Source organism: Thunnus thynnus, chromosome 18 (assembly GCF_963924715.1).
Source record: "Thunnus thynnus chromosome 18, fThuThy2.1, whole genome shotgun sequence".
In the NCBI taxonomy this organism is placed as follows: Eukaryota; Metazoa; Chordata; class Actinopteri; order Scombriformes; family Scombridae; genus Thunnus; species Thunnus thynnus.
The window spans coordinates 20,978,748-20,993,673 of record NC_089534.1 but is presented as its reverse complement, the minus strand read 5'-3'; the positions used below and the strand labels follow the sequence as shown (position 1 = coordinate 20,993,673).

The 14,926-nt window shown below is 38.3% G+C and overlaps 1 protein-coding gene across 1 annotated transcript; it reads right to left on the bottom strand.

Moving 5' to 3' along the window:
• Positions 1-595: 595 nt before the first annotated feature.
• On the bottom strand, positions 596-10,177 carry nfkbie (nuclear factor of kappa light polypeptide gene enhancer in B-cells inhibitor, epsilon). Its single transcript, XM_067572137.1, has 6 exons — positions 9,445-10,177; positions 5,055-5,157; positions 3,641-3,851; positions 3,026-3,114; positions 2,083-2,331; positions 596-1,390 (listed from the first exon to the last, which is right to left on the bottom strand). Exons 1-6 carry the CDS (start codon positions 9,762-9,764, stop codon positions 1,322-1,324), a joined length of 1,041 nt encoding a protein of 346 aa, XP_067428238.1. The 5' UTR covers positions 9,765-10,177; the 3' UTR covers positions 596-1,321.
• Between the last annotated feature and the right edge of the window lie 4,749 nt (positions 10,178-14,926).

The window sequence follows — 14,926 nt, the reverse complement described above, 5'->3', positions numbered from 1 at the left end:
CTAGGTTGTTTTCCTGAAAGAGCCTGGTCATGAGGTCTGCTCGTTATGGTTCACTATATAAATTCATTCTTGTAAGTTCTGGCTATTCACACAAATCAAACTAGTGATTTATATACATACTTAAAATGGAAAAAAAGAACAAAAACAAATATAGATTTTTAAGTGTGAACTAAAAAGGACTCATCAAATTACCTCCTTTCACTCAAATGGCATATGAAATGTATCTAGTGTGCATGTCTGAAGTGAAAGTGTTTTATGAAGCTCTTCACCAGTACAGAACAGACATGAGATCATTTTCATTATCTGTTTGTACATGTATCACACAGGACTTAAACCAGTAAACACCAGTCAAAATTGTCACAGAATTCCTTGTACCCACAAAGGACAACATGCAGTGAGGTTTTTTTTTTTTCATTTTATTACAAAATAGACGAGCTCAGAATTGCTTATATTAACCAGACAAGCCAGTGAAAATCCACACCAACATCAACAGTAACAGTCTGCAGATCAAGGCAAAACATTTAAATAGAGAAAACACGAAGCAGCAAACCTAACAATCAAAGAGATTAAGCTATGTTTTGTGTTATATATTACATTTTTATGTGGGCTTGTAGTTCACTTAACAAAAAGCAGGGATGTGATCAGTTTATCTTTTTTTTTAGGATTGCAAGTCTCTTTGAAAGAAAGATTTAGGATTACATTTTCCATTTAGTAAATTGTACATTCATTTTAAATGCGCTCCTCAAAAAGCCTCACTGTGGTTGCAATGAAAAGCCGCCTTTTTTTTTTTTTTGAGATATAAACACAAGACAAAAATTGCAATTCCGTTACAATCCAAAAGCCATGAAAGCACTGATTAAACTGTAAAACGAAGCAATTTGAATGTTGAATTTCTTGCCATTAAAACTGGGCTGATGTGACAAAGAGGTAGATTTTTAAGAGTTTTAAGGACATTGTAAATGTTGATTGAAAGTTTGGCACTCACAGTGAGGTGGCTTTTTTTTGTGAAATAATAACCCTTCAAATGCATGCAGGAAAAGGCAGAATATTTGAGCCAACAACTTGGAAACAGTGAATTTTGTATTGTGTTCAAGTAAGAGTCGATAAGCAGAATCACTCTTTGCCAGAGGGAAGAAAGATTGCGCATATTTGTCTATATAATATATAAATACAGATTAAATCAGAACGTACTATAATTAGATGCACTAATTACTGAAAATTCAGCTCAAATACAGCTTTCTAACGAAGGTTCTAGCTGCAGTAAGCCTCCAGACGATTTCAAGGTGGTTGTTCAGCCTGCGATTCAGCTGCACCATCCAGTTCAAAAGTTCATGCCAACCACCGACCTCCCGGAGATTTGGATGTCGTCAAATGGAAATAGAGCCAAAATCTGAAAAATAAGGACACAGAAGGTCATATTTTAGTCAGGATACCTCCCCTTCCTCTGAGTTGCAGTTCTTGCGCAATGAAAGGAGAAGTGAAATATTTAACATGCAGTATTTATGAAGTATTGCAGCTGAAGTTATGGAAGTACACTTGATTTAAAAATAAACAACTCTTGTCACTGTAGCCCTCAATACTTTGATGAAGAGTGTAAACATAATCTATGTTTTTCTATTGTCTACAAATCCAAAGCCCGTTTGTTTCTACTGAAGATGTAAATCTTGAAAAATGAGTCACAAATATATCTTTTCTTTTAAAAAGTAATTTCCTATAACTGCTGGACACGGCAGTTTTTAGCAAATGTTACTCAAGCAGGAGTAAATAGTGCATTTATTGGAAAATATTTTCAGCGGCAAATTAATATACATTTGGTGCCCTAGAGAGTATTTACAGCAGCAGGATGGTGATGGAAGGAGAGATTTGAAAATAAACTACAGTGCCCATTTTCAAGGTAATGACGGATTATGTCACCCAGTACAACAAAGTGGCTCACTGATGTGTTTTTAATAGTTTTTGGACAACATTGGAGGTCTATAGCACAGTGGAAGTTGTTCTCCTCATAGGATATGTTAACAATAACAACAGATTATTGCCATAATACTCCTGATGTGCCTGTAACTGTCAGTCACAATAACTTACATCATAATTGCCATCTGCCAGATCCAGCGCCGTCTCGTCCTCCATGTTTCGCAGCATTATGTCAGCACCGGATTGAAAAAGGAGGTTGGCAATGGTGGCATCCTGCCTCCCCACTGCCAGATGCAAGGGTGTGCAACCGTTAAACATGGCAGCATCCACGTTGGCTCCCCTGTTGAGCAGCAACTTCACTGACGTGACGTCGTGCAGCTCGACAGCAAGATGAAGAGCTGTTTTGCCACTGGTTCCCTCCTGTGAAGGGGAGGGGGGAAAGAAAAAGGAAAAAGAATACCATCAACTCCTGGGACAATAACATGAAGTAGGTCATTAGTGTAATAGGTAGTAGGTTAATTTGTGCTTATTATTTTCTAATTTTGCATGGAAAATGTACTATTAGCCTCATAAATATTAGTAGTAGAAGCATGGAAATAATAATCATAATAATGTGAGTCAGAGTGATATGTTCAGCCGGTGATTTAAACTGAGAAGAATGTCTGGGGTAGTTTCATGACTGACTGCCATGTTCCCTTCCATCATTAGAAAGTTAAGAGTGTCTGTCCAGCCCAGCCTAATCATATCTCAAATCTAATTATGTCTCCATGAATCCTGCAGGAAGCTCTGAGCTCAGCTCATATCACTATCAGTGTTGCACAGGTGCAGCAGATTTATAGACAGGAAAACAACATTAGGCCAGGCGCAGTAAATTGCATGTGAAAGGGATAAGTGTGATTATAAATACTGGTGCATTAGTGGATCACATGCCATACTGCAGGGCAACATGATTCTGACACTAATCAAACTTGTTTATATACAAAAGCAAAACTGTAAAAACTTCCTACTGAGTGAGTTGAAAGATTCACTGCATAGTGATCCTTTGGTTGGAGCCTTGTTATCAAAAAACAATCCATACGATTCAGTAAAGTAAGGAGTCATTTGGCAGACTAACCTGGATATTCAGGTCTGCTCCCTTTTTCATCAAGAGCTTCATCATCTGATGTTGCCTGTTCAGTGCAGCCAAGTGAAGACAGGCGAGACCTGCAAGTACACATCTTGTTTTTAATGTGGAACATAGGGCTCATTTTTGATGTCAAAAGCGAATGAGAGATGCATTGTAAGAGTCAAGTGTTTTTCCAAATGACAAACACCAGGCTTACACAGATCAACTCAAATCAGCCACGTATGTACCGGCCTTGCAAGGGCTTCTGCTAATTCTGTACAAAGCTGTGGGATCAAACTGTTGAAACTGAAATGAAATTACACTGATTCAATTTATATTTCCTTAAATGCTACATTGGTTGACCAGTAGAAACCTAGTTAATGAATTACTTTATAGAGTGCACTACATTACAGACAAGTCTTAGCTTAAAAGCACCAAAAGGCCATGTTCCTGTACATTTGGACATACTGAAAAATCTGAGTTGCATAATCTTGGATGTTCAGTTTCAGCCCACGAACAAATAATCACACAACTACTGCAGACACACAAAAATGCTCCTAAAAAAATAAAAACAATGAATTTCTGGCTGATGAAGCCCTGCGGCTGTTAGTCTTTTTGTCCCACCTCTCCAGTTCTTTGTTTCCACGATTGGCGCCAGCTTGCTGGGGGAAACCTCTCGGGTCATCTCGGTAGCACACTTCGTCTGTCCATGCTGGCAGGCCACATGGAGTGCTGTGTTACCATCCTGGTCCTGCAGCTTCAGACTGGCCCCTTTCTCCACCAGGCTCTTCACTACATCTGTCAGGTCCAGATAGGTGGCCAGGTGTAAGGGGCTCTGGGGAATAAGCAAAAAATGTACTACATTTTGGCATAAAGAAGGATGTGATATGCATGCCAGAATGATTTTAAAGCTCTTTGCCAGACATTATACTCTTCTACATTTTACAGTCAAAAAGATTAATCAAAACAAGAATCAATACATTATTTGATCATCAGTAATCGAAAATAATTGTTAGTTAGGGCCCTAATTAAGTGTGTTTTGTTTAGCCAGCGTCCTTCAACCAGCCCCTTCTACTTTAGTATGTGATTTCCTGCATTTCCCAGAATGCCTTTCAACAATCTGCAGACAACAGGCCTCGACTTGTTGCATTCAGCTGTTGGTTCAATGTATGAATGAAGAGACACTTTTGCAGCCAACAAAAGTAAGAATTACACTTCTTTTCCAAAACAAACATGTCTTGTGGTTTAACTGCATTCTGGTCTGTTGAGGGTACCGTGGGTGTAGAATTTGATATGTCTGCCTCTTTTATATTATGGGATACATTTTTTTGAATATAATTAATATGCAGTGTTTAAGACTTCTGCAGTATCTGTGCAACACAACAAAAGAACTGCAAAAATGGCGTGAAAATGCAAATTTTTCAATCAGTGCTCAAATGTCTGAGGTGGATTTTCTTTTAAAAGCCTGAAGGTGTAAATGAGAATTCTTCTTGTTAACGTCACAGACTGAGAGGTCTTAGAATGACTATTATGAGGAAATACGTACATTAGGACCACCTGCAACATTTGTGTGTATTTGGAGGGCTAACTGAGTCACTGCGTGAAGTGCTGAGTAACTTCTGATGTTTCCTTTAACAGTTCTGTCAGTTTGCTCTACCTTCACTTTGGTTTCTACCCTTGTAAGACCCTGGTCTGACATCTTGTAGGACTGGAACAATTCCCCCACCCACATCCACACAAGGATACACTCCACATCTCCCTGTGGTTCTATTTCTACAGGAGGTAGAGGAGGGGAGTTTCCATTCAAAGTCCCTTATGAGCTAACACTGGAACCACCCACAGTGACGTCCCTGACAGAGGACGGACTGCAAATAAAGAGGAACAACAGTTCTCTGGAAGTACACAGATATAAATAATCCCACTGTTTCCACAATCAAGATACTGACAATGCGGAAGCCATCTAGGATTGAAAAGTTCCTGTAGAAGCTGCAGTATGCTTGTGTAGCTGAAAGAGTTATGATGGAACTGCACTTCTTACCTGGTATAAATTGTTTTGGATGTCCAGGACTTCTTTTGGGAATAGCTGTATCAACTGTTGAGTGATTAATTCTTCTTCATGGATGATTGCTAGGTGCAGGATTCTACAGAAGTGGCAAAAAGAAATAAACATTTAGTCCGTTGTGCTTGCAAAAACTTGTAGGGCCTACTTTATCTTATATTGAGCAATCAAAAGCGACACTTTTGGGTAGTAGGGAAAAAAAACTGCAATTCAACATGAGGCAGAAAATGTTGCCTCATAATTTTCCTCTGTATTCATCTCAAGAAACAACCTAGAAATATAACACTTAGTGGGCTGAATGGCAAGACTGAGTGGTAGGGGTATTGAGCAATGCAAGAATTTCTAGAAAATAAGGCAAGACAAGCTGTTAATCTAAAGAGTGTTAAAAGCAGCTATCAGAGGCTTCAAACTTGTAGGCTTTAATTCAAACACTTAAAAGCAAATGCCAAAACAAAAACACACTTAACCTCAAACTCTGAGTGGGAAGTTGTAGCAAACAAATGTGTGCAAAAAAGCAGGAAATGGAACCAAGCATTAGTGCTTAATTTAGACTAACCTAAAACAACACACCGAGGGCCTCATTTGTAAAAAGGATTTGAACAGGTTCAAATCAATTCTCCAATGTCATGCAGTATAACAAAAGCTAACTCATTTTCATTCACACAATGGCATGAATGAGGTTGTTTTTTTGTTTTTTTTTTATCACTGCACTTACTTTGCTCTCTTGCATTATTCGTAGTTGAAAATCATCAATGGTACACACTGTATTTTATTTTAGAGCAAATACGTGCGAGACTAAATGTCATGTAGCCAAAATAGGCGCCAGTCTTATTCAGAGACAGACAGTGTGGGATCAAACGTTCCCACAAAATCTCACTGTTTAGACTTTTCACTCTTCTCGGTTCTGAAAACGTCAATGACAAATCGTGTTTTTTGAGAATTATCTGTAGATAAAAACTTGCATATAGTCTTGCATGATGATTAAGATTTAAACCTGCATGCACCCTCAGTAGAACACGATCATTCATTTGACCTAAAGATCAGTAAATTCATAATAGTGTAACATCTGATTGATGAGCAATGTACTACAATGTATGTAATGCAATGTACAATGTTACTTTTTAACTGACCAATTAATAAAAACTATTTATATCATCTTGCATGATAAATGAAGGTTCATTAAATGCATGATGTGAATGTTTTCTTTGCAACTTTTCACATTCAGAATACCTTCATTAAAAAACAAACAAACAAACAAACCAGTGAACAATAATAATGAACAAAATGGATAGTTTCACTCTCTGTTTGAATATTAAAGGAAAACTCATTTTTATCTACATGGTGTCAACTAATGTCCTTCCTTCAAAATATTTCATTAGGATCCAAAAAGTTATGTCATGCTGGGAATCACTGGGTGGTGATGGGACACAATCACGATTTGCTGCCCTTTAAATCAAAAGCACCACAATAAAGATAATTCTATAATATGCAAGATATTATAAGAAAATCAGCAATAATACATCACCAATTCTGTCTAAGTGGTTGGGAAACATCTCTGTCATGAGAAAATATTTTTTTACAGAAGAAAAAGGAACTAGTTGTAAACTGTACTTATGCAATGGATTACAAAATATAAGCAAAAACTCAAACAATTAACTATTTAACTTGATTAATTGATCTCCAGAGTATCAACTAATGCCAAGCATTAGATTTAAAGCTGCAATGGCTAGTGGATTAAGCGATAAGTTGATTGACAGAAAATGAATTAGCAACTATTGCGATACTTCATTGATCGTTTTAGTCATTTTTTGAAGCAAAAATTTGTTTTCATCTTCTCAAATTTGAGAATTTGATGTATCTTTGGGTTTTGGACTGTTGGTTAAATAAAATAAGACATCTGAAGACATCACCTCAGACTGTGGGAGCTTATAACGGGCATTTTTTACTATTTTCTGGCAATTTATAGACAAAGCGATGAATTTGGACAATCAGTCAAGGAAATAATCTGCAGAATAATCAATAATGAAAATAAGTGTTAGTTGCTGCCCCAATTATTCAGCTGTTGTTTCCACTATTTTCTGATATTTTATAGACATTGATTGATTGATTAAATCAAGAAAACAATCAGTAGATTGATCTATAACTTTAACTAAACCAGGGTGCAACAAAGTAAAAGTTTCTACCAACACACAACAAAAACATGTAGGCTATTTTTAATCGATTATTTTCATTATTGATTAATGTGCTGATTATTTTCTAGATCAATCATGTGATCTATAAGATGTCTGAAAATGTTGATTACTGTTTCCCAAAACCCAATGTTATGTCCTTAAATGTCTTCTTTTGTCCTGACCAAACAGTCCTCAACCCAAAGATATTTAGTTTAAAATCATAGAAGAAGAAATAAACCAAAAATATTCACATGTGAGAAGCTGGAATCAGAGAATTGCATTTTTGCTTAAAAATGACTCAAAATGAAAATTTTCTGGTGATCCACTCATCGATTAATCGACTAATTGTTACAGCTCTGATGTAGTAATCTAATCTAAAACACCCATGAAGTGGAAAAAACTGAAGGAAATAAGAACACAGAAACACAGAATCAGTCAACAAATGATCCCAACATTGGTATTTGATACAATAAAGTATCATAATATAAAGCCAAATCAATTTTAGTGGCACCAGTAATGCAATCACTGACTGATTTAAATGTCTGCAGACTAATGCATTTGCGTTACCAGGCACTCAACCCTGTGATCAAACATCTTAGTGTGAAAGGGACTTCCTGGTTTGACTAAGACGTGAATGAATAAGAACTTAAAAAAAAAAAAAAACCCACAGGGGAAAATTAATGTTTGCATGATCGTCTCTCAATCTAAGCAGTGCAGTGTGGTGTGTTTCAGGTGTTTTTTCCCCTCCCAGGTATCTATAGTTAGGGTTTGAGAATGAAACCATGTGGCCCTAACAATCAGCAAGCGGAAATGAAAAGAGGTCAGAGACACAACAACACTTCTGCAATGCTGTGACTACATCAATCACTGGCTGCAGCAGTCATTGGTAAGTCTGCTTGAACGTCAAAACAGACTGATGACATAGCAACGCTCAATGAGTGAAGAAGGTCTACATTGGCTGATAAGGCTGTTAGAAACTGTGTGTGGAGGCTGAGGTGTTTGGATTGTGTGCAAAAAGCTGCAGTTTCATTGACTCAAACTGAGAGGTGAGTAGCAGTAAAAAGGTAACCAACTGACATTTTTAGAGGTTGCAAACCCTTCCACTGGTCGGGTGAAGTAAAAAAAAAAAAAGAAGAAGAGAGAAAGCACCAATAAAAGAGAATCCAATAAAAACACGCATACACACTGTCCTATCCTGATCAACAAGTTTCTTGGATCAAAAGCAAGCCACACTGCTGCCTCACAGCATGTGCTTTGTCTGTGTTTCATGGGGAAGTCCAGGCCTATCTGTTTCACTTCTGTTTTCTGACTGAGAGACGCCTCACAGGAGTCCATCCACATTCATGACATGGACAAAGTTCATTAAAAAAAAAAGAATCTGAAGTATCACACCACTTTGAAATCCCCTTTAAAACCAGTATCACGGGAGAAACTGTGACAATTCACACTCAATGAACAACAGTTTGTGGGTGTAAAACAGACTGGCGCTGTGGTTTATTGGATAATCGATTAATCGGCTAATGATTGATGTGAGGATTTGCTGTTTTTCCTCGGTTTTACATGACTGTAAACTGAATATCGTTGGGTTTTGGGCTGTTGGTTGTGCAAAACAAGACATATGAAGATGTCATCTTGGTCTTTGGAAGCTTGTGATGCCCATGTTTCAAGATTACTGGCATTCTATAGACCAAACAATTAATCGAGAAAATAATCAGCAGATGAATTGATGATTAAAGTAGTTGCAGCCCTATGACCACCAGGGCTGCTGGTGTTAAAGAAAACATCACCTGGGTGCTGACAGACAGTGGTAATTTAATATGAGTGTGCTCAGAGAGAAGAGGGTGGATTTTTAAATGAATTTATAGGAGTTAATAAAAGTTTTTTTGTGATAAACTGAAAAGCAAATGTCTTTCACCTCAGCTTTGCTAATTCTGGGATACTACAGACTACTTCATGGTAGATTTAGCTGCTAAATTTGAGCAAACAATAGGCTAAGAGGTTAATGCAAGAGTCGGTAGTCAAAACTAACAAGTTAATGCAAGAGTCAGTAGTCAAAACTAGGAGGTTAGTGCAAGACACCGCGTTAAAATTCCCCCACCAGTGTGCAACTGTGGGCCCTTCAGCAAAGACACTGGCAAGATGAGAAATGATTTGCTTTTAAATAAGCTGAAAAACTGAGAAAACAAACCAAAACCTACGTGTCTCCATCTTCAGTTATAGTTGTGAGAAAGTTCTCATCCTGTTCAGAGAGCTCAGAGTTCTCTGCTTGCTCCTCTTCGGCGCTGGAAAGCGTGAAGCTCTCCACTATCTCTGACAGGCTATCCACGGTGAGGGACGATGAGCCGTAGGCTGAATCCAGGCGCTCCTCCGTGGTGGAAAACTTGTCCGTCGGCTCGCTTAAGTCGGGGCTCGTCTCCCGCGGCTCCTCCGACTTCAATATGGAGCGGTACGAGTCAATGGCCGAGTCTGTGCGGTTTTCCTCCTGCAAGTCATCTTTCGTACAGTCGTCGCTCGCCATGGTGGCTGGGTTTCCCCTCCTCCTTCCCCGAGGATTTAAAGGCTACTTGCGGGTGTTGTCGCCACTCGGTGTTCGGTGATGTGCCCGGAGGGAGGACAGCCTGCTGCTGACACCTGAGGAAACCACCGCTCCTTTGTAAAAACCAGAGGAGTCGCCTCTGCGTTTCATGCCACTAACCGAGAATACATTACCCCCAAAAGCAACAGGCAGGCCTTCAGTTTTTAAATACTATAGATTTTTTAAACTTTCCAAAATATGGTGCGGTCATTCCAGGCTTTGTGAAATGGGTTAAAAAGAAGCGAAATGAGGCGAAACGGTTGCCCGTCGACTAAATATCCGGTAACGGCGTGAGCTCCAGGCAGAGAGCATATGAGCAATGAAAGGCGATGAGGGGAAGAGCTGAGATATGAAAGGCGAAGCTGTTTTTGTCACGCCGGGGAATCCCCGGTGCGCGAGAACACGCACACATACACACACGCACACGCGCGCACACACACAGTCCTGTTTCCATCACTTCAGAGGACCTAACATTGACTTACATTCATTTCTTAGAGACTTATCCTAACCTCAACCATAACCACTACTTGCCTAACCCTAACCTTAACATAACCCCAAACTAACCTTAACTTTACACCAAGTCTTCACCCTGAAATTAATGATTTTCGTTAAGGGGACTTACTGTTTGTCCCCATAAGGGAGGTGAGTCCCCACAACATGAGGAAGACCTGGTACACACACACACACACACACACACACACACACACACACACACACACACACACACACAGTTTGCACAGCTATCATTGTTAGGACTTGACATCCATTCATTGTAGACAGCCTAACCCAAACCCTAACTTAAACCTAACCTCAATTCACACCTTAACCCTAACCCCTAACCAGGACCTCAGAAATGACGTTTTGCCTCATTAGGACTGGGCTTTGGTCCCCATGAGGACTATTGGTCCCGACAAGGTCGGTGTTTATACCAGAAAAGGTCCCCAAAAGGTAACAAAAACGCACGTGCGCGCGCGCGCGCACACACACACAGAAAACGCTGGTTAAACAGGAAGTGATGCTTCAAAATAAAAAAGGAGTGTTTGGATTGTCTCATCACAGCTTATAGGCTTTTTCAATCAACTGTAAGCACCAAAGTGTGATTTTACACACAAAACGCTTCTAATTGTTTTATTTAAATAATTGTTAGAGGCCTGAAGAAGCAAAATTATTCATCATACCACAAGAAAATGTGTACAAATATGTGCAGCATATTTTTTTGTTGTTTCCTAAGTGTAAATGACCTTTAGTATGGCCCAGCATCTTCCAAGAATTTGTTGTTTTTCATTCATCTTATAAGTATTTCCTTAAAGTTATGTTATTATTTGTCCTGTTGTTTTAGATTTTAAGGTTAGGGCTTTTATTTTGAAGGAGTCTTGCCGGTAAGAGAAGCACTCTGTATAATATCAAAGAACTTATATTGATACTCTTTTATAGTATATCGTTAAAGGTGGAAAAAAACAATGTATAGACCAATAAAAAAGTAATCCCTCAATCATCACATATGACTCACTAGAAGTGTGTGGCTGAGTATTTATCTGCAGATAAAAGACTCGTCCTCTGCCTCTATTTTCTTATTTTTTTAAAATTATTTTGCTGTGTTCAGGACGCTTCTGGGCATCCACCTTTGGGCAGTGGGTGTGTAGCCCCCAGCCAATAACAGCACACAAGGTGTGAGGTCGGGACTGGTAGCGTAGTGACCAGGTTAAATCACTGTCTCTCTCCTCTGCTCTGCTCTGCTCTCTGTCTCTGTGTCATGGATGTATAAAGAACTGCAGGTCTGTGGGTCTGCTTGACCGAGAGCGGGGCTGAGCTGCACACACGCAGAGCGGAGAGGCCACATCAGACAGGATGAGGCTGCATTCACACACAAAATCTGGCAATGCTTCACCTTCCCGCAGGGTTGTGTGGAGGTGTGGGTGTGTTCATTTGTGCTTCAGAACATAACCACCGTGAAACAATCAGAAAATAATGTTTTATTTGTCTGATTCACGGCTTTGTTCTCGCCAGGACCACTCGCTCTCTTCATTCACTCTCTAGCTCACTCAACTACCACTGCTCTCTTGCTCACTCGCTCAGCCAGGGAAGGGCCAACTTTGAATGTTGTGTGTTTACAAACACCAACCAACAAATCCTGCATAGTATACATTTAAGTGTGTCTGCCAAATGTCAGAAAATGCCTGCTATTTTGTTTGTTTAGCACTTGGCTGATAAGGGCACATGGTTTGTTATTATTTTGTTTCATGTGGTGTTTAATGTTTAGTCATATTTTGGTGATTTTCTACAGTTTTGCAAAGTTTTATGCTAGTGTGTTTAGGCTAGCAAGACTGCTATATTAGCACAATGCAAGGCAGTTCTGTCAGTCTTAAAGGGGCAGTTGTCATCTCGGTAGAGTTTGCTTGCTAGTATAAAGAAATGCAGAATTATTTCTGTGTTTTGCAGTAACTGTGCTACATAAGGTTAAAGCTGCACATGTGACATAAAAATGACTAAATATTTTATTTTAAATATGCTTACCTATAGAACTCTATTAGAGAACACTAAGCTAACGGGTTAAAAAGGTGATATTTAATGATTGGAATATAAATTGTGATTTATTTTCAGTCAGAGATTAATAATAAAATATTTTAGTTTTGTTGAATAATGTAAGGCTATAATGCAATAAGCCTATTAGCAGTGTGAAAAGATGGTAATACTTTTTTTTGTTTCCTTTCACAGCTCTTATGTTCAAGGTGTGTTCCCGGTTTTCATGGTGCTACAGTATCATCTGTTTGCTCATAAGTTAACACTTTGTCAGCCTTCAGTTGAAGAGTTTGACCATCATTCCACAGATTTGTTTGTGAGCCTTTGTAGAGGTCCTGACCTCCCAGTTGGAAACCACAGCTTTACATCAAAACTATTGTGTATCCTTTCTTACATAAATAATCTAATAATGACATGACAGTTTAACCCTTTTCCTTCTCATAATAAAATCTTGTTGCTCAGTCAAATTCTGCAACACAATTCTGTAGGGCTGCACCCAACAATAATTTTTATTATCAATTAATCTGTCGATTATTTTCTCGATTAATTGATTAGTTATTTGGTCTATAAAATGTCATAAAATGGTGAAAAATGTTGATCACTGTTTCCCAAAGTCCAAGATGATGTCTTCAAATGTCCCAACCAACAACAACCAAAGATACTCAGTTAACTGTCATAGAGGACTAAAGAAATCAGAAAATATTCACATTTGAGAAGCTGGAATCAGAGAATGAGGACATTTTTATCTTAAAAAATTACTCCAAACAATTAATTGATTATCAGAATAGTTAGCGATTAATTTAATAGTCAGCAACTAATTGTCGCAGCCCTACAATCCAGGCAATAATTGGTTTGCTGTGAGTTGTGTAATGCATCATAGTAAAAATCTTACAATGTTTTTATCTTAAGTGCAGAAATCTCGAACCAGTCATAATGAAACCTAAAGTTTCTGGATGCTGTCTGTTAGAATGACACAATTACATTACAAACACAAGTCTTTACTTTTGTTTCTTAAGTCTGATTCAAGTCAAACTCTCAGGTCTACAGTTCTGGTAAATTAGTTCCCCTAAATACCAACAACAATCTGCTTCTCCCTTAAACTTCCCTTCCCTTCATTGTATGACACACTTCCAGCACATGTGGGTTTTATTGTTAAACTCATGACCAGTAATTTTCTTCACAGTAACAGGCTTTTCACTCGTTATTATTATTCAAGGGATTTGAGGGCTTTTCTGAGAAGCTGCAGAACTTGAACCTGGCTGACGTAAATCTAGTCCAGTATGCTATTAGCTCATGTCTGTGATTGACTGCAGTGTAAATCTGAACTTTGACATACAGCATTTCATAACTCCACAATGTGCTTAAAGGTTTTGCATAGTTGTGTGGCAGCTTTATAACAATCAAACAATAACTTAACTTATGTCAGTCAGTAAGGGACAAATGTTCCTATGTTTCCAGTGGTGTCTGTCTTTTGCCATCGACTACAAGATAACACATATCAGCAGAGTTTAAAGTAGTCATTTTTGACCTCTCAAAGGTTCAAGAATAACCCAGCTATCATTTCTTGTTTCCTTTTCCATCCTGAAAATGCTTGTTGTGGTTTGGCCTTTAGAGGGCTCACTTACACAGCTACTGCGTTCTTCTTTGGGAGGAAGGCCAGATTCATCATAAATACAGTATATAAAACAATATTGACGGTCATAGAGAAGCTTTTACCGCTGCCAAGAGCCGCCATCTGTTTTCATGTCATCTACTGTTATGTTTACTTATTCCATTTCATGCCAGCAGTCCAGTCCAACGTCCATACTGTGGGCTATGATAAACAAGGGCTTGTGTGCATTGTGAGGTAAAGGATTCCTTTATAAAATATACTGTTTAAAAAGTAGTTAAAGAAGGAATGAAACACACTATACATTCTTATATTTCTTATATTCTTTGTTGTATGTTAATCTATAAAATTACATTAGGACAGAATTTCCTTTGCATTCTCATAAAGACACTTGGAACAGTGCTATTTGTTTCTGTTTGACCATCTGGTCACAGGTGGGTGAGTCACATCAAGTCAACTCAGATAAACACTGAATCTATATTTCAACTAATCCCAAATTGCAGCTTCTTGTACCTGTTTTATATCAGGAGTTTAGGTCTCTTGTGTAGGCTGTCTGTGGTGCACTGTGCAGGTAACGGTTCATTGACCAAATTTAAGTGTTTCCATAAATATGTCTTGTGTTGCTCAAACAGGAACATTCTACTTTATGTTTACTATCAATACCATCAGGATCTTTTTATAAACTTCATTTGTGATGCATGAAAAGATAAGTAGAAGTTGGTTTCCGCTGATAGCGTATCTCCAGAAGACCATGCAAACTTGACTTGCAGTAACAAATCTTAAAGATATCTTACTGCAAGTCAGTTGACAGTTTACAATTTTGAAGAGGATAATGGCATGAAGAATTATGTCTGTGACAAAATGGAAACATGAAAAATGTAAAATAAAACGAATACAGCAAATAATCAGAGTTCAAGTGGAAAGAATGAAGCACACAAAATGCTCCAAATACAGAATGTAAACAACATGGTGGTAG